At 37.0% G+C, this 19,084-nt stretch overlaps 1 protein-coding gene across 1 annotated transcript in view; it reads left to right on the forward strand.

The window, feature by feature from the left end:
- DSC3 (desmocollin 3) overlaps positions 1-19,084 on the forward strand; it is a 50,577-nt gene that overhangs the window by 28,293 nt on the left and 3,200 nt on the right. Inside the window, exons 9-14 of the mRNA XM_027772662.1 lie at positions 22-207; positions 3,591-3,850; positions 4,171-4,313; positions 7,856-8,080; positions 11,402-11,626; positions 14,662-14,783. Of these exons, the coding sequence (XP_027628463.1) occupies positions 22-207; positions 3,591-3,850; positions 4,171-4,313; positions 7,856-8,080; positions 11,402-11,626; positions 14,662-14,783 (1,161 nt within the window). The remainder of the gene's footprint in view (positions 1-21; positions 208-3,590; positions 3,851-4,170; positions 4,314-7,855; positions 8,081-11,401; positions 11,627-14,661; positions 14,784-19,084) is intronic.

Raw genomic sequence — 19,084 nt, forward strand, 5'->3', positions numbered from 1 at the left:
TAAGAGTTCTTTCTGTTTCAGTATCAAGCATCAGTAGAGGAAAATGCATACAATGTGGAAATCTTACGAATACCCATAGACGATAAGGATTTAATTAACACTGCCAATTGGAGAGCCAATTTCACCATTTTAAAGGGAAATGAAAATGGGCATTTCAAAATGACTACAGATAAAGAAACTAATGAAGGTGTTCTCTATGTTGTAAAGGTATAGTACCAATGAATAATTGACAACTTGAACAGTTAATAGTTTTAATCAAGTAATGGCTTAGTCAGCTAACTACTTTCAGATTGTAGACTCTACAAGTTGAAAGAGAATTTAAAATGTGTTTAATCCAACTGTTCCCATTTAGTGATCATCTTTCTTTCATTATTTTATTATTAGTTACTAGTCATCTAACATACTAAAACATTCTCAATGATAAGGATCTGCACTAGCAGCTTATGCCATATTTAGAGAACTCTGATTCTCAGAAGTTCTTACTCCTACTGAACCAAGCTTTTCCTCCTTATAAATTACATTTCTGGTCTTGTTTTTATCTCTCATAACTGTACAGACTAGGTATAATCCTCTTTAAAAAGGCTACCATGTCTATGTGAGACTTAACCTTTTTTAGGATAAATGTTCCTAATGCCTTTAAGTACTCCTTACATGACATAATTTAGAACCCCATATCCTTTTTACTTTCTCTCAAATATATGCCTGGATATATGTGATATTTTAAAAGGTGGTATTGAGGATGAAATACAGTATTGCACCAGACAGTGGTGAACAAACTTACTCTTTGTTCTACATGTAATTGGCACAACGAGGATATAATGTAGACAGGATTTGAACCTTTCTCTTTGAATCCAAAAGTACATGCTCTTAACCACTGTGTTAAATTGCTTCTTGTAACCGTGTGATCTTAGAGAGGTAGCCTCTGTATTATCTGTAAATGGAAATAATAATTCTGTTTGTCTCCCTAATTAGCTTTTCAAACACAATAATAAATATGAAAGCACTTAGTAAACTATTAGATTTATTATTTTATTTTTTAAAAGTCATACTATGTTCTCAGAACTAGTCTTATAATTTTTCATAAGAGAGAACTTTTCTGTAACCATAAAGTAGGAGCTGATACAGCCTTGACCTGAGTGCTGGAAAATCTGTGCATCTCAGCGTGTCCTTTCCATTCCAGCTGCAATATGGTACAGATGGACTTGAATGAAGATGGCCTCATTCTTGGTCATGCTCTGATGGAGAGTCCCTAGTTCTACCTCCACAGCAACACATTTTCCTAGGGAGCTGTTAACATCTCAGTGCAGATTTGGCATATTTTTAAATGTTTTCTTTTTAAGTGATGAATCAAAAAATGTACCCTGAGGTGGAAAAGAATTGACATACTTTCATTAATCATTGGAATTTTATCCCACCAGATTTTTAATCTTGTAGATTTTAAGCTATTAAGACTACATCCACCTCAAGCCCTGAAAAATTGCACAAAGTAACTCTGAGGCTTTAGCAAGAGACTCTGGGTCACCCAGTTACACCTCCTCCAGGACTGCAGCTGCTCTCTAAATTCCCAGCTATTTCTTATTGCCATCAATTGCTTCGAATCTCTGCATGATCATAGCAACACATGCAATATGTGAGACAGCACTCATCAGTTATCAAATAAATAGATTTTAGTTCTTTTTCCCTCTTGGTTTTCTAGTTTCTGGGCTATTCATAAAAAATAAAAAGAGTTTCATATATATGTTTTTGGATTCTAAAATTTAGAAATTAGCTTGACCATGTTAGTGGTCTCAAGTATTAGTATCTTAGCTTGCTAACCTAGGTGTGGGGAAACGCTTAAAACAATTTTATTCACTAGTTTTGATTTTGCTCAGTGTTCAGCTAGTGATTGTTTTGATAAGTAAAAAGAGAATAAAAGAAAGTACTTCAACTTTACAGAATGGTGTGAATAAGCATTTTATGAATTCTTGACTGATTTGTTGTCTAAATATCAGTTATAATCAAAGGACTAATTTAAAAGGATTTAGACACTGGTGGGTCAGTTAAGCAGCACAGTGTAGTGAGGGATTAAGTGAACAGAGGTTAAGAAAATGGACTCAGACCAGACTACCTGGAGTCAAATCCAAGCTCAAAAGACTATCTCTTGGCATCTGGAGAAAGATCAGTGTCTCTTCCTCTGCTTCAGTTTTCTGCTCCATAAAACAAAGATGATGACAATAATACCTATTTCATAAATATGTGAGGATTCAATGAATTTAACTTTATAATTTAGAGCAATGCTGTATATTTAAATATGATTATCATTAAGTACATCATTTTTTTTCTTATTTGTCTGTTTTTAGTTTGTGTTTCATTGGATAAATTGTAGATAATGCCAAAGTAAAATTCTTAAATGCTTAAAATGGAATTTTCTGGGACTAGCGGTTGGTGTAATGGCTATATCGCTGAACTCCTATGTAGTCGACCACAGTTCAAGTCCCGGACTTGGTGGCTTAAACTCAGGCCAGGCACCTGTGTGTGCGTGCTCAGGATCCTGAGAGGAGAAGGGAGTGGCGGCAAGGCCATTCCCCCTGGGGGGTGATTCCTTGCTTTCTGGTTCTCTGTCTCTCTCTGTCTTTCTGGTGAGGGCATGTGCTCTATAGCAAAAAACCTCTCAAAAAAAAATGTAATTTTCCAAAACATGGGCTAATGAGCATGGATAAACATTTTATTTAACTCATTCATGGAGGAGTTAGTAAAAAGACCAAGTAGATTTCCAGTAAGACATATAAATTTGGTTGTATTTTCATAAAAAGAAAAGCTAAAACGATATCTGGGTTACATGCCATACAAGCAATTAAAACAGACATTTGTAGTATTTTTTTATCATACAGAAAAATTTCTGTATTTTTTCAATCTTGCTTAAGTCAATATTGAACTTAAGAATTGGAGAATGTCTAGGTCAGTGATAAGTAGTAAAAAATGCAAAATTACATAGTGAGTTACATGATTTTGGGCTAGTCTATTAGACACTGTCAAATTTTTTTTTTTTTGGTGTTACTTCTAGGTTCAGGATAGTTTTTCTTAAAAAAAAAAATTTTATAATTAATTTTTTTTTTTTTTTTTTTTTTTTTTTTTTTTTTTTAAGAATTGTTTTTCCACAATTCTGGAAAACTGCTTACAGAAACTTTTGTACCAGTCTCACTAAAGGCTTGATATAGGATCACTTCTCTCTCTTTAACAAGGGAGAAAAGCCAGTATTGACAAAACTTGAACATAGAATTTTACTGTTCATATTGACAAAAGAGTGCAGGACATTACTGAAACAGTAAAGTGTGACGTTCTGCAAGACTAATTCACATAGGAACGTTCTGTGTTGGGTCTTGAAAACTTATGTTCTGATGTGCACATACCTATGTTCTGGGAGTTGGCTAAAGTTGGGGGTGATTGCCAGGTGCAGACCCTGTTGAAAATGCTGTCTCTCTTCCTCTCTGTCTCTGTTGTGTATCTCATTCATGGAAAACAATAAACTTCAGAAGAAAAAGTTCCATTGCTATTTTTAATGCCAAATGTATTTTACACTGATACTGATATATGTGTACTTTATTTCAAAGCCACTAAATTATGAAGAAAATCATCAAGTGATTCTAGAAATTGGAGTAACAAATGAAGCTCCATTTACCAGAGATATTGCAACAAGAATTATAACTATGAACAGAGCCTTGGTTACAGTTCACGTGAAGGATCAGGATGAAGGGCCTGAATGTGTCCCTGCAGCCCAATATGTGCGGATTAAGGAAAACTCAGAAGTAGGGTTAAAGATCAATGGCTACCAGGCGTATGACCCCGAAACTAGAAACAGCAATGGCTTAAGGTATAAAGACAGATGCAATATAAAGATGCATACTAATAATGTGTTGTAATAATTAATACAGTAACTTATTGTAATACATTTCATGTGGCCCAGCCATTATGGTCCACAAGTAGTGCCACAGCTTGGGAGGCTGGAAGCCACAGGGGAGGCTGTAATCTTTAACTGGGAAGCTGGGGAAGGAGGATAGAGACATGGTGAAACCCTGTAGTAAAAAATAACCTATTTCTGTATTTCTCCCTTGCTTTCTCTCTCTCCTGCTCTCATAAAAGAAAACAAAATTCATGTTATAATGCTAAAGACTATACTTATTTTGTTCACAGGTACAAAATATTGCATGATCCTAAAGGGTGGATCAGCATTGATGAATTTTCAGGTTCAATCACAACTTCCAAAGTCCTGGACAGGGAAGCTATCACTCCTAGGAATGAGTTATATAATATTACAGTCCTGGCGATGGACCAAGGTAATAAATAAATAAATAATAAATAAAACTGGTATCTAATAAAGAAAGGGAGAATGAACTCCAATTGTCCTAGTAAAGAATTAATCTAGTGCTAACTACGTGGAATTCTTAGAAATTACTTTAAAGACGATTCCTCTTTCTGTTAATTGTCTAATAAGGTGAAAGTGCTTGACGGCAAGAAGCCATGTATTATTTATCATTATATCCCCAGCAGGGAAGGACTTTAAAGGCTTACATCTCTCTATGTTAGAGGATAGAGATAAAACATGAATCTTGAACTAGAATAGTCTCACCAGACTTCCAGAACTCTTTTTTGTCATTGGAAATTGAACTGTAAAATAGCTTAGCTGATTATTGGGTTAAAAATAATCCATTCCTCTAATTCTATTCCTTAAATAATCCAGAGTTTCTAAACCTTGGCTTTATATTAAAATGAAAGTATCCACTTGTTGACACTATTTCAAGTAACTAAATCAGGATTTCTGTTTATGGAGTCCAGGCATCATGTATTTTGAACATCTCCCTAGGTGATTTGTGTCTGTATTGGGATTAGGATACATTTTCTGTAGTCACCTTATTGCTCATTCAAATCTGTCCGAGGATCCCAATAAAGCAGAAAGTTTGAAATTCAGATTTTTTTGTTTGTTTGTTTTACAGCCAGGTCACATAGAAAAATGTCTATTTAACACTCTGAGATGTGAGCTAGAACAAATCATAAGAATGCTGTTAGTTTCTTCTTTTGGAAACCTCTCTTTTTCTTTTCCTAAATTTTTAAATTATAAGTATTTTCAGTTAACACAATAATTTATATATTTATGGGATACTATGTGGGTTTTTGGTGCATGAATATAGTGTGTAACCATCAAGTAAGTGCAATTGACTTCTATCACCTCAAACATTTATCATGAGTTTGTGTTGGGAGTCTTTAAAATCTTTTCCTTTAACTATCTTAAATTATATGATACATCATTATTAACTATTGTCAACTGTACTATAAAAAGCTAAAAATGATCGCTCCTAACTGTTGTTTTGTATCTATTAACCAACATCTCTATTCCTCTTCCACCCTAGCCTATCCCTAGCCTATCCAGTCCTAATAATCATTATTTATTCTCTCCTTCTCTCCTTTTTATTTTTTTTTCTGAGAGGTTTTTGCTATAGGGTACATGTGCTTGCTAGAAAGACAGAGAGAGACAGAGAGATAGAAAGTGAGAAATCACCCCCCAGGGGGAATGGCCACGCCACAATCCCTTCTCCATTTTCCTCTTGGGATCTTGGGCACGCATGCACAGGCGCCTGGCATGAGTTTAAGCCACCTGGTCCGGGACTCAAACTGCAGTCGGCTACATGGGAGTCCAGTGACATAGCCATTACGCTAACTGCTGGTCCCTCCTTCTCTCCTTCTATAGGTCAGTTTTTTAAGCTGTATTTCTCTTCCTGAGTCTGGCTTATGAAGCATAACATGATGTCTTCCTAACTTGTCCACATTGCCTTGAATGACAGGATTTCCCTCTTTTTTTTTTTTTTTTTGAGAGGTTTTGCTATAGGGTGCATGTGCTCACCAGACAGACAGAGAGAGACAGAGAGACAGAAGGCGAGAAATCACCCCCCAGGGGGGATGGCCATGCCGCAATCCCTTCTCCTCCACTCTCCCTCAGGGTCTTGGGCAGGCACGTACATGTGCCTGGCGTGAGTTTAAACCACTGGGACCGGGACTCAAACCACTGTTGACTACATGAGAGTCCAGTGACATAGCCATTACGCTAACTGCTGTTCCCAGGATTTCATTCTTTTTAATGGCTAATAGTATTCCACTGCTAATAGTATTCCACTAAATAGTGTATATGTGTGTGTATACTATTTTCTTTCTTTCATTTTTTTTTTAAGGTTTTTGCCACAGGGCATGTGTGCTAGCCAGAAAGAGACAGAAAAAGAGAGAGGGAAAGTGAGAAATCATACTCTAGGTGGGATGGCCATGCCACAATCCCGTCTCCTCCATTCTCCTCTCAAGATTCTGGACATGCACACACATGTGCCCAGTATGATTTTCAAGCTACCAGGTCCAAGAACCACAGTCAGCCATATGGGATTATAATACCTTAACCTCCATACCACCTGTTGGACCCAGACCCTATACCATATTTTCTTTATCCATTTATGTGTTGATGGATACTTTTGTTGATTCTATATCTTGGCTATTGCAAATAGTGCTATAATAAGCATGGGAGTGCAGATAATCTTTTGACATACTGATTTCCTTTTTTGGGGGGTATATATCCAAGAGTGGAATTGCTAGATCACATGATAGTTCTAGGTTTAGTGTTTTGAGGATGTGCTGTACTGTTTTCCATGATGGCTGTACTTTCACCAACACCATGTAAGAGTCTCTTTCCTATATACCTTCTCCAGCACTTGTAATTCTTTGTCTTTTAGATAATAGCCATTTTAACTGAAGTGCAATAACTCATTATAATTTTCAGTTGCATTTCCCTGATGATAGGTAATGTTGAACATTTTTTCATGTTTTTGTTGGCCATTTGTATATCTTCTTTTTTAAAATTTATTTATTTGGGACCAGCAGTTAGTGTAATGGCTATGTCGCTGGACTCCCATGTAGTTGACCGCGATTTGATTCCCGGACCTGGTGACTTAAACTCATTCCAGATGCGTGTGCATGTATGCCCAAGATCCCGAGAGGAGAATGGAGAGGAAGAGATTGTGATGTGGTCATCCCCTCAGTGGGTGATTTCTCGCTTTCTGTCTCTCTGTCTTTCTGGCAAGTGCACATACCCTATAGCAAAAACCTCTCAAAAAATTATCTATTTATTATCATCATAATCTTGTTTATATTACATTGAATCTTGTATATCTTCTTTTGACAAGTAGACATTTTATTATTTGGTTGTAATCCTTGTAAAAATTAACAGTAAGGTGTATCTTATATCAAAAGTAGTGGTTATTTTAGAATATCTGAGGGTTAATTTATCCATCTATTTTCTTATTTACCATTCTTCTAATAAAGTTTATATTTAAAAAAAAACGACATGCAACATGTGAGGGTACTTAGAAAAGCTCATGAGAAATGGAATTAGGGTAGGAGTGTGTTTTTGTGCAAAGCATTTTTAAAATACATAGTTTTTTCATCACACATGTTTTCCATGAAACTTTTTTTTTTCTTTTTTTTGAGAGGTTTTTGCTATAGGGCACGTGCGCTCGCCAGACAGAGAGAGACATAGAGACAGAAAGCGAGAAATCACCCCCCAGGGGGGATGGTCACGCCGCAATCCCTTCTCCTCCATTCTCCTCTCGGGATCTTGGGCACACACGCACACGCGCCCGGCGTGAGATTTAAGCCACCAGGTCCGAGACGCGAACCGCGGTCAACTACGTGGGAGTCCAGCAACATAGCCATTACGCTAACTGCTGGTTCCCTTCCATGAAACTTTTGAAGACCTGCTCAGATACGGAAAGGAATTGATTGCTTTTTCTTATGACACTATAAAAACATTTTAAACCACACTAAGCCTTGTTTTGCTTTCTAGATGGCAGATCATGTACTGGCACACTGGCAGTGAACATTGAAGATGTGAATGATAACCCACCAGAAATACTTCAAGATTATATAGTGATTTGTAAATCAAAGATGGGGTACACTGACATTTCAGCTGTTGATCCCGATGAACCTGCCCATGGAGCTCCGTTTTATTTCAGTTTGGGAAACACCTCTCCAGAAATCAATAAAATTTGGACACTTACCAAAATTAATGGTAATTAATCCAAAGTAATAATTGGTATTCTCTGAGATAATTAAGATTAACTAAAGAATGGATTTACACATTTATATACATAGCAAGTAAGGTAAAATTGATTCCCATTGATGTATTTTAGAAAGCTGAATTAATCTTACATGAACATTGCATGGGGGCTGTGTTATATATTGCATGTAAAGTAAAGGAAATCATGATTTTTTTCTAGAGAGTTTTTTTGTTGTTGTTGTTATAGGGTGTATGTGTTAGCTGGAGAGACAGAGTGAGAGAGAGAAAGAGAGAGAGAGAGAAAACGAGAAATCACCCCCTGTGGGGATGACCAGACTGCAATCCCTTCTTCTCTCTTTTCCTCTTGGGATCTTGAACATGCACACACATGCGCCTGGCATGAGTTTTAAGCTGCCAGGTCCAGGACTTGAACCGTGGTCAACTAAGTGGGAGTCCAGCAAAGTAGTCATTATGCCATCTCCTGGTCCCTGGACATCATGATTTTTATGAAAGCAAAATTTACATTTGCAATGGTGGCAAGGAAAGCTTTGTTAAATTATTAGCTTTTCTTTTTCTTTAAACTAATAGCACTGAGGTGTGGAAAGATCTGATGTGTAGTTTTAATCATGTTGTAAGTAGACTCTGGAAGTGAGGAATCTGGGTGGCCAGGACAAGGGTTCCGTACTATCCTGGACATGAACATGGTGTAATAGGTGAGGGGCCTGCATTGGAGCCTTCAAGGATGGCCTCCTAGGATAATGGTTCCATATTTCATTCTCAATTCACTTTTGTTTAGTTACTATGCTATGCTCTTTCCTGCAGCTGGGTCTTTGTGTATGCTGACTCTTCTGTCTAGAATATTTTCTTTTCTGTTTCTTAGCTTGATAATAATTCATAGTAATTATGAGCATCTACTGTCAGGCACTGTTTCAGACATTGAGAACCTATATATAGACATGAACAAGAGACACATGATCCCAGCTCACATGCTCAACCTCTATGAACTCTTTCTTCTCTTTTCATCTTTTTTTTTTTTTTAATTTGGTTCTTTTACAAAACATTATTGTGGGGGCAGCAGGTGGTATGGTGATGAAGGTGCTAGACGCCTACATCACTGACTGCAGTTTGAGTCCTGGACTTGAACTGTGCTCATGCTGAGCTCATGTGCGGGCATTTCCGGAGACCTGAGGGGAGAATGGAGGAGAGGGAATTGTGGCATGGCCATCTCCCATGAGGGGGTGATTTCTCATTTTCCCTATGTCAAAAACCTTTCAAAAAAATTGTATGCTTTTATGTGATGTTATTTTAGACAGGGGGTTGCTATGTTGCCCACCCTGCATTAGTCAGATTTGCCATCCTTTTGCCTCAGCCTTCAGAATAACTAGAACTACAGGTGTGAACCACCATGCCCAGTTATTTAGAACAGGCCAGGATTGGAGCCTGGGATCCCCATGTGGCCTCAGCCTGACAAACAGCAGTGTCTAAGCCATGCTACCATGACTGGAGGCTTTAGGAAGTATTTCTTGAAGTAGGAGTGACATGGTGACCTTTGCTATCTGCATTATAGTGCATTTTCATATTGTATTATCACCTGATTACCATGCTCTTTAATAGTGATTTTCTTAGAACATTTGTAATCTTTATTATCTAGCACCAAGCCCAGTGTATAATAGATTCTGACTGCTTAATAAATGTTTGCTATTTATTTAATCAATAATTGATTAATAGATATGCATATAAAGAAACATACATGGGGAATAAGTAAATTGGTCTTGTTAGTGTTTAGAAAGTTTTAGTAGAAATACAGAATTTGGGTGGCAAGAAGAGTGGATTCTCGGGGGTCAAGAGCCTCCTGTGCCAGGTGGAAAAGACTGCCCTTCCTAGGTGACCACAGCAGGTTTGCACACAGAATGTACAAGTAAGGCAATGCCTAATCTAGATACATGTCTTAAAAAATGTGACACTGGTAATAGAAGGTGAGTTAGAAGAGGGAAGAGCTGAGCGGCAATGAAAATCAGAGCTGTCACACTACTGTGCCTAAGTAAGGGGTGACTGTGTCTCTGGCTGTGGTCTTGAGGGATGAGAGGGACTCAAAGGCTTTAACCTTGAACATAAGTCTGTCCTGAAGATCCCAGATAACCTAGGTAGCAATTCACATTTCTCTGGGAAACCTTGAGGTGTGAGATGCAGTCGAAATCTTTGAAATTCTTACAGCTATAATAGTGGATTTAATGAAGGCTTAGAAACGACAGATTACCCCCAGGATGTGCATTGTACTGCTTTTTCATGTCACTTAGTCAATTATAAAACTCAAGGAAGTTGAACTTTGACTGAAGGTTTGTGGAGTTTTAGTTCAGTTGATAATAAAGCCATTAAAATAAAGTCTTATGTTAAGACTTTCTGGGAAAACTGACCATTACAGTTGACAATAATGAGTTGTTATGCTCTATATGTGTGTGTGTGTGTGTGTGCTTATATATGTGTGTATGTGTGTGTGTGTGTGCTTATATATGTGTGTATGTATGTGTAAGCCTTATAACTAGCCTGAATGACATTAATTAACTTTTTAGCATTGCAATTACTTCCAAATGTAAGACGTTAATTATAAAGGATCTAATGTGCTTTGAAAAATGACCTTATCCATAAGGATAATGGACACTTACCAGAAGGTAACTAGATAAGAGAATGTGAACCTAAGACATCCTGCGTGCTTACCTGTAGGTGTTAAGTCTTTGTGAGTGGTACTGGTACTAAAGAAAACTGGTACTGAAGAAAAATGATTAAACTGTATGTTAAGAGCCAATCTGTCATTGATTATTCTTTGGCTTATACAGATAAGGGGATATTAAATATTACAGAAATGCTACTGGGCCACTCTAGTGCCTTATTGTTTCTTTAGAGCTCTCTTCTGAAGGATTACAGGGACAACACTTATAAAGTAATATTATATTCACAAGGTTAAACATAGTCCTCCATTTTTATTCTTATGTGGCAGGGGTTCTTGAGAATAATGCCTTTAAAAATAAATGTGTTCAGGGGCTGGATGGTAATGTAGCAGTCAAATTTGATGCTCTGCAAGGCATAGCCACATGGAAAACAGCTGGTTTACATTTGGAGACCTGAGTACACCATACACATGCATGCTTGTGATCTGGGTGCCTAAAGCTGCGAGTGGATTGTGGTGTCAGGACCCTGTGTTGTATTTCTCTCTCTCTCTCTCTCATGGAATAAATACACACATTTTAAAACAAAATGAAAAACAAATGTGGTGAAACAGATGCTAAGTAAAAAATAAATGATCATTACAAAATAAAATTATTTTCTCTTTTTCAGATACAGCTACCCGTCTTTCATACCAGAAAAATGCTGTATTTCAAGAATATGCCATTCCTATTACTGTAAAAGACAGAGCAGGTCAACAGGCAACAAAAAATTTGAGAGTTAACTTGTGTGACTGTACTCACCCGAGTCAGTGTCGTCAGACTATGAGGAGTGCAGGAGCAACACTTGGAAAATGGGCAATCCTTGCGATACTGCTGGGGATAGCACTACTGTTTTGTAAGTACCTTCACTTGAAGTTAAAGTATATAATGAAAGATCTGAACCCAGGAAAGGTTCTTTGAAAGTAAACTTGTCCAAGCAGCCAGCAAGAGTGAATTCCCTCTACGAGATCCTTTTGTGTTAGATCTGAGTTCTGTCTTATTATTTTCTGTAAAAAGGATTATAAATCTTCTTGGGATAAAATATTTTTTTTACTTAGGTCAAATTATTGATAAATCTTTAGATCGTACCATATCTGCCAGTGTCCTTTTTCTTGGTCTTAGTGCTAACTCCTCTAGGGCTAAATAGAACAATCTAAAATTTCTACCATATGAAAATCCACTGAAAGTCACTTCCTATTTTTTATTATTATTATTTTATACATGAAATCATTGTACATAACTCCAACTTGTTAAATGAATTATCCAACATGAATAGACTTTACACCCGTCTAGCTGAAGAAACCATACATGTTATCATCAACACAGTCTTCCATTTCTGGGTCCCCTAAATATCTTCCCTCTCTATTTCCTCCTTGATCCCTTTCCTCTCACTCTCTTCCATCTCCCATCCTCTTCCCATCCTCTTCCCACACTATCTCCTGTGACTTTCACTGGATGTTCAGTTCATAGCAATGATTCTTCTTGGTATATCTTGCTAGTTTTGAATCCTGCTAGCGTCCTTCTTGCCAGCTGTTTAGTTCCCAATGGTACCATATTTTTTTCCCTTTGTTTTTACTTCCATCCAGTCCTCCAGCCAAGATTAGCTTTGTTCTGTGATTGGAGTGGTGGTTAAGAGTAAGAGCATGGAACAGACTGGCTGACTCCGTACCTCAGCTTTAACACTTGCAAGTCATGTGACCTAGGGCAAGTTATTTAACTGTGTCTATAAAAGGAATAATTACAGTAGATTATTGTATAGATAACACTGAGAATAAATTGAGATAATGCATATGGAGAGCTTAGAAGAGTGGTGTATGGTACATGTCTAATAAGTGTTTATTATTTTTCATTAACTCAGCAAAACAAATTTTAAGCTATTTATGTGCTAGAAACTGTCCCAGGTTCTTGGAATTCAAAAATGGAAAAAGAGAAAACCCTAAACAATCTGCCTGTCAACAATAAAAGAATAAACAAATGAAATTCTATGGAAGAAAACAATAGAGCAAAATAATTCAAATATGGATGCCATAGACTTTGTGACTATAATTTTTAATAGATGGATAGGATAGGTCAAGCCTAACTAAGGTAGTCTTTGATGATTTTGGAAGACATGGAAGAGTTAGCCTTGGATACCTAGAGGAAAAGCTGTGAGTCAGCGAGGAAAGTCAGTGCAAGGGCCTTACAGGGAAAGGGTGTCTGGAGAAATCAGCTGGCAGGATCAAGGAGTGGCTAGGGAGTATTGAGGGAAGAGGATTAGGAAACCAGAAAGACAGCACGTGGTCACATAGCATAGGCAAGTGTTGGCACTCTTGTCCTGTAAAGGATCAGATAATGTATATTTTAAGATACTAAAGATAATAAGGATTGGAGTAATACAGGGGTGGGTAATAGAGAGAGGGGGGAAGGGGAACAGGTGAGAAAAAAAAAAACCCATACATTTAATTGATACAAAAATGAAAAGTTATTTACTGATGATAATGTATATGGTAATATTTTTGTCTTGACTGATAAGCACTGTATTCCTGATGGAAAAAGCAATGTTGTACATTGTAAAGACATAGTGATTAAGAGTAAATTTTAAAAGTTAACAAATTAGAAAAAGATAATTAATTCATTTTTCAAAAATCTGAAGACCATGGGTTTCTGTTGTAACCAGTCAAATTTGCCCTTACCAAGAAAGCAGCCTCAGAAAATATGTAAATGATCTGCATAGCTGTGTTCTAACAGAATATTATATGTGGATAGTAATATCCGAAGTTTGTGTAATTTTCTTTTTTTTAAATAATTATTTATTTTATTTTATTTATTCATTCATTCATTTTTAAAAATTTTACCAGTGAGAGAAAGAGGTTGAGAGTGAGAGAGAGAGGAAGCAAGAAAGCAAGCCACCAGATTCAGGACTCAAATCCTGGTCGGCCATGTGGGAGTGTCCAGCGCCTTAACTGCCACGCCACCTGCTGGTCCCAGAAGTTTGTGTAATTTTCACCTATTATGAATTATTACTCTTGTTTTTTAAAAAACTTTTAAAAATATAAGACCTTCGTTTTTACATACAAAAATATGTGGTGGGCTTGATTTGGAGTCCATAGCTTGCCAATCCCGGTACCAGTTCTCATAGACCATCATAAGAAATTGTTGCTGTTATTATTATTGGCTTTATTATCATGAGTTTTAAAGTTCCCACAATTATATTGTAGAATAAAAATTCTGAATAGACAAGATACAAAGTGGGTTAATTAAGATATTTGGAGATAAATATATTATGGGAAAAAGTCTGTCTTGTCATGTTTTCATATAGAAAGATCATTCTTTTAGAAATCAGTAAACCTCTTTACTGTCTTTATCTTAAATAATTTCAGTGTTTTTTTTTTAATACATACCAGAAAGTATGTATACTCACCAAAGAGAGTGAGAAAAAGAGAAAGCATACCCTAATGAAGTATGATCATGCCACTATCCTTTTTCCTCCATCCCATCAAGATCGTGGGCATTTATAGGCTCTGTGTGTGTTTTGCATTGCTGAGGCTGGAATCTGATCTGCAGTCAGTCATGTAGGATCCAGTATCTTACACACAGCACTTAACCATTGCACTGTGGGGCCAGCCCAATGATATTTTTTAAAATGTACTATTTAACTCATGATTCTAAATACTTGAATATGATGAACTGAATTCAACCTCTTAATTAGAAAGAGGAAAACTCAAAATACACACAGGTCATTTCAAATTTTAAACTCTGAGCTAAACTGTGGTCTGTTAATTTAAAAAGGCTAAGATAATTCATGGAAAACCATGTTTAACAGTTATTTTCTTCCTTTGACCCTTAGGTCATAAGAAATAAAGGATGACTATTTTCTTTTATGTAAGTTAATTACTTTTGTTTGTAATTCAGCTGTATTGCTAACCTTGGTATGTGGATTTGTTGCTGCTGGAAAAGGAAAACGTTTTCCAGAAGATTTAGCACAGCAAAACTTAATTATATCAAACACAGAAGCACCTGGAGATGACAGAGTGGTAAGTAATCTTTTCAATTTTTTAAAGTTTTTACCATAGGGCACGTGCACTCACTGGAGGGAGACAATGAGAGGGATGGTATAAAATCATCCCCCAAGGGGAATGGGCACACCACAATCCCTTCTCCTTCATTCTCCTCTTGAAATTTTGGTCATGCATGCATCTGTGCCCAGTGTGATTTTTCAAGTTGCCAGGTCTGAGATTTGAACCATGATTGGCTGTGTGGGAGTCAAATGCCTAAACTACCATGCTACTTATTGATCCCATAAATAATAATTTTTTATGAATGTAAGGGGACTTCAAAAAGTTCCTGAAAAAATAAAATTGAAGTATGAGTTTATTGTGGTGCAAAATTTTTGAAATTTACATATATATATATAATTTTTGGCCACTTCTAATGGAGAAAGAAACTTGCTAAAAGTTCTGAACGTAACTAGAAAAATATTAAAGAAATACAAATTTTTAAAAAGGGGGGTTAGATACAGCAGGTGGAGTGCTGGTTAAGGACTGAACTCCCATATGGCCGCGCTCCAGACTTGGAGACTTGTTTTCTCACTTTTCTTCTCTTTCTGGTGAATTAAAAAGAATAATAAATGAAATAAATTACATATTTTTTTTCAAAAAGGGGGGATGGGTAGAATATTACTGCCACTCTCTTTTCTGACATACTTTTCAGATCTCTATGGCCTTGTTTTCTGGAGAGAATGTTTTAAAAGAACTTATTAATAAAAAATACCTTCTTTTCTCATAAAATTTTATTTTATTATTTACTTGAAATAGAAGTTTTTGTCTTACGGTGAGTGTGCTTGCCGGAGAGAGAGAAACAGAGACAGTGAGAGGGAAAATGAGAAATCGCCCACCAGGGGGAAGGCCACACAGCAATCCCTTCTCCATTCTCCTCCTGGAATCTTGGGCATGCATGCACACATGCCTGGTGTATCAGATCACCAGATCTGGGACTTGAACTTTGGTCAGCCATAAAGTCCAGTGATGTAACAGCTATGCCATCTGCTGGCCCCTCAAAAAGATTTTAATTTATTTACTGGATAAAGAATCTTCTTTTTTGGGAGAGAGAAATAAGAACATGACAATAAACTAATATGATAAAGCACTGTTTATGTTCAAAGATAATTATAATTCTCTGAGCACACGCATGTGATTTGGATCAACCAGAAAGGCCTAGTGAATGAGTTACAGCTTACTCTGTAACTTAAAAGATAAGGAAATCTTGGAAGTGAAGAGGTGGTGGCTATTACTAAAGAGAAAAAAGCCTAAACAATAAAAAGGGAGATGACAGCGTTTAGAGCCTGTTCAATAAATGCTAAGTAAGTTGGCTCAAGACGGGATCAATCATATGTTGGACTAGAGGCTTGAAGCTTAAGCTAGGCATCTGGGGAGAGGATGTAAGAAAGAAGGGGGAGAGGGGACTTGCATATTCCACCCTGAGGATACCGCATTTATTCTCTTGGTAAGGGAGAGCCAATTGAAGCTATTCTGCAACAGTCGTAGAGGGATCAATGAACATGGGAGAACATCAGGGTTAGAGAAGATGGAGCTGAGGATATTTTCACAGTTTAACTGTGTGCTAACTCTACTAGAATGATGGTAATTAGAATGTTCAGATGGGGATGAATATAAAATAAAAGTATAGATGATAAGGCTGTTGACTGCTTGAATTTGAGGAACAATAAAAAAGTGGAGTCTGAATGGCAGAGGCTATCAACAGGGGCAGTGACATACCTCACAGTGAAGATGCCTTCCTTTCTTGGCTACTATTTCTCTTTTTCAGTTCCTTCCCGCCATCCTGCAAAATCATACCTCATCCATGCTTGACAGGTCTACATGTAGAATTTTGTGATTACTTCTACACTCAGAAAATACATTTGGTTTCTTGATACTTCTTGATTCACAGTACTTTCTTATTTTACATCTAAGGATAGAATGAATGAACTTCAGTTACTATTTTTCTTGGCCATGTGATGCTAGAAGTGCTGGTATTGATTATAGTCCCTACAGTTCCCTGTCCTCTGATGAAAACACTTTTAAAAAGGACTAGAATTATTAGATTCGACAACAACATAATTTTAGGCACATTTTCATAAACTATCATGATGTTATGGTGAATATATAAACTCAATAAAATGAGTGAAGATGATTATTTTTGATTTGGATCTCAGTTTTAGTTGAAGGCACTCAGATGGCGTTATGCGGTTGGGTGCAGTACTGGAAAAGTAAATCTGTAAATTATAGACTTAGATAAGGAGTAGTTGACAGCCTGTGAGAACAGACTCTGAGGGATGCACATGGAAGTGGAGAGGAAAGAACAGAGGATAAAGACAGTCTGAACCTAAGACAGGCTCAGCATCAATTTTAGTTTATTTTCAATTCTCCTTTTGCTAGCTTAGAAATATGATCTCTGAACATGTGTTGATTAAAACAAAATTATATCATCAGAGAGACTTAATAATCATGTATATGTATTGTCTATGATAGAATTTTACTGTATAACAAGCTAAGTAAAAGATACAGGGCAGCACTGCCACCATATGGCTGTTTTTCAATTCTCTTTTCCTGTATGTTTTTTCATAGGTGATGAGATGGTATATATGGCTTTCATAGGTATGTTTCAGGTTCAGTAAATCAACTGATTTTGAAATGTGGAAGTCCAGCAACATAACTGCTGCGCCATCTGTTGGCCCCCAGATCTGAGATTTTCAAAAGGAGAAGCATTTTTGTTAAGGTGGCTAGGTGTCTCAAGGTCAGGGGCCCCTCCTCCTGGGAGCCAAGAGGATGTCTCTTAAAGTAGAAGAGAATGCTACCTACCGTTCCCTAAATTAATCCAGCTTCAGAGACAGTCTATAAGTGACAAATGCTCCTCACCCCCGAGCAATGAATGTTCCGTGTGCTAACAACACAGAAAAAAAAAAAAAAAAAGCTAAAACTGAATTCTACATCTTTAAAAAACTTGATAAAAAGTAGTATTTCAAACATTTCAAACTGTATGGTCATCAGAAATACAGTGATCAAAACCGCACACACTTCCTTTGGCATCGCTAGCATCTTCAGCTTTCTGTACCTGGTCTGTTTTCACATCTCCATTTTCTGCAGGGTTCATTCCCATTCATTCCAGCTTCAGCTTTTCCCTTTCCAGGCTTCTTTCCCTTCCTTGCAGGGGTTTTCTTAGGCTTGGAATCTGGCTTTGGAGGAGCCGTTTCACAGACAACCTTGCAGACCTTCTCTATGGTTCGTCCTTCACCTTGGCTTTATTTCCAGCATCCCTTCAGCCTTTCTTTGGGGCATGGTGAAGACATCCTGCCTCGACTGTATTGCCCTTATCCACCCATTTTAACTTGATTTTCTTGTAGTTCTATTCTTAGTCCTTTTTTCATTTAGTCTATAATTATCTCCTCTATTCGCATGGCTTCAACCATCACCGATTTGGTGGATTCCCAGCACTGGATTTCTAGCTCAGATCTCTACCTGAGCTCCAAATGCATGTAGTTTATATTTATTTTGGATGTTTTATATATTTATTGTGTCCAAGTTTGTCATGTCCAAAATTGGATTGCTCACCCTCCTCTTGCCCATAAGCACATCTTTCTGTGTACTTGCTCAAGTAGAAAACAAAGCAATTATTCTTGCCTCTTTTTTTTTTTTGCTACCTCATCCATCTAGCTACTAGCAGACTCTCTCTATGAAGTCCATCCACTTATTTCAATGATCACTGCTTCTACCCTAACTTAGGTTCTTATTTTTTTCACCTAGAATAATCTGTGATCCCATCCAATCACTATGACATTAAATTTATCTCTTTCTTGTCTTCCACATGATCACCTTGAATGTTTTTAAATGTATTTCTCTTCATAATAAGTTAAAATGCTTCACTGGGTCCCCATCATTTTTATGATAAAGAGCAAATTTTTTAGCATGGCATATAGGTCTTTATATCCTGTGGCCTTTTATAACCTCTCTAGCTTTCTCCCTCTCTGTCTCTCTCTCACCTCTGTATGGTAGCCATTCACAACCAGCTGAAGTTGGAAACCTCTGAAGAATCTCATCTGCTTTTTGCCTTTAGACCTTCCTTCAGGTGTTGCACTCCTCCCACCACTGCTGCTGGTCTTTAGTCCCTTGTTCAGACTTTTCTGACTTTGAATTTAATGTTGTAACTCCGTGCCTTATAGCTTCTCTACATGCCTACATAGTAGAGTAATCCCAACTTTAGGGGAATTACTCATTTTTATGCCTACATGGAATAAGAGTTTTTTGGAGCCATCAAAGAACCATGTCTATCTTCACACTCT

Source organism: Tupaia chinensis, unplaced genomic scaffold (assembly GCF_000334495.1).
Source record: "Tupaia chinensis unplaced genomic scaffold, TupChi_1.0 Scaffold000290_1, whole genome shotgun sequence".
Taxonomy (NCBI): Eukaryota; Metazoa; Chordata; class Mammalia; order Scandentia; family Tupaiidae; genus Tupaia; species Tupaia belangeri.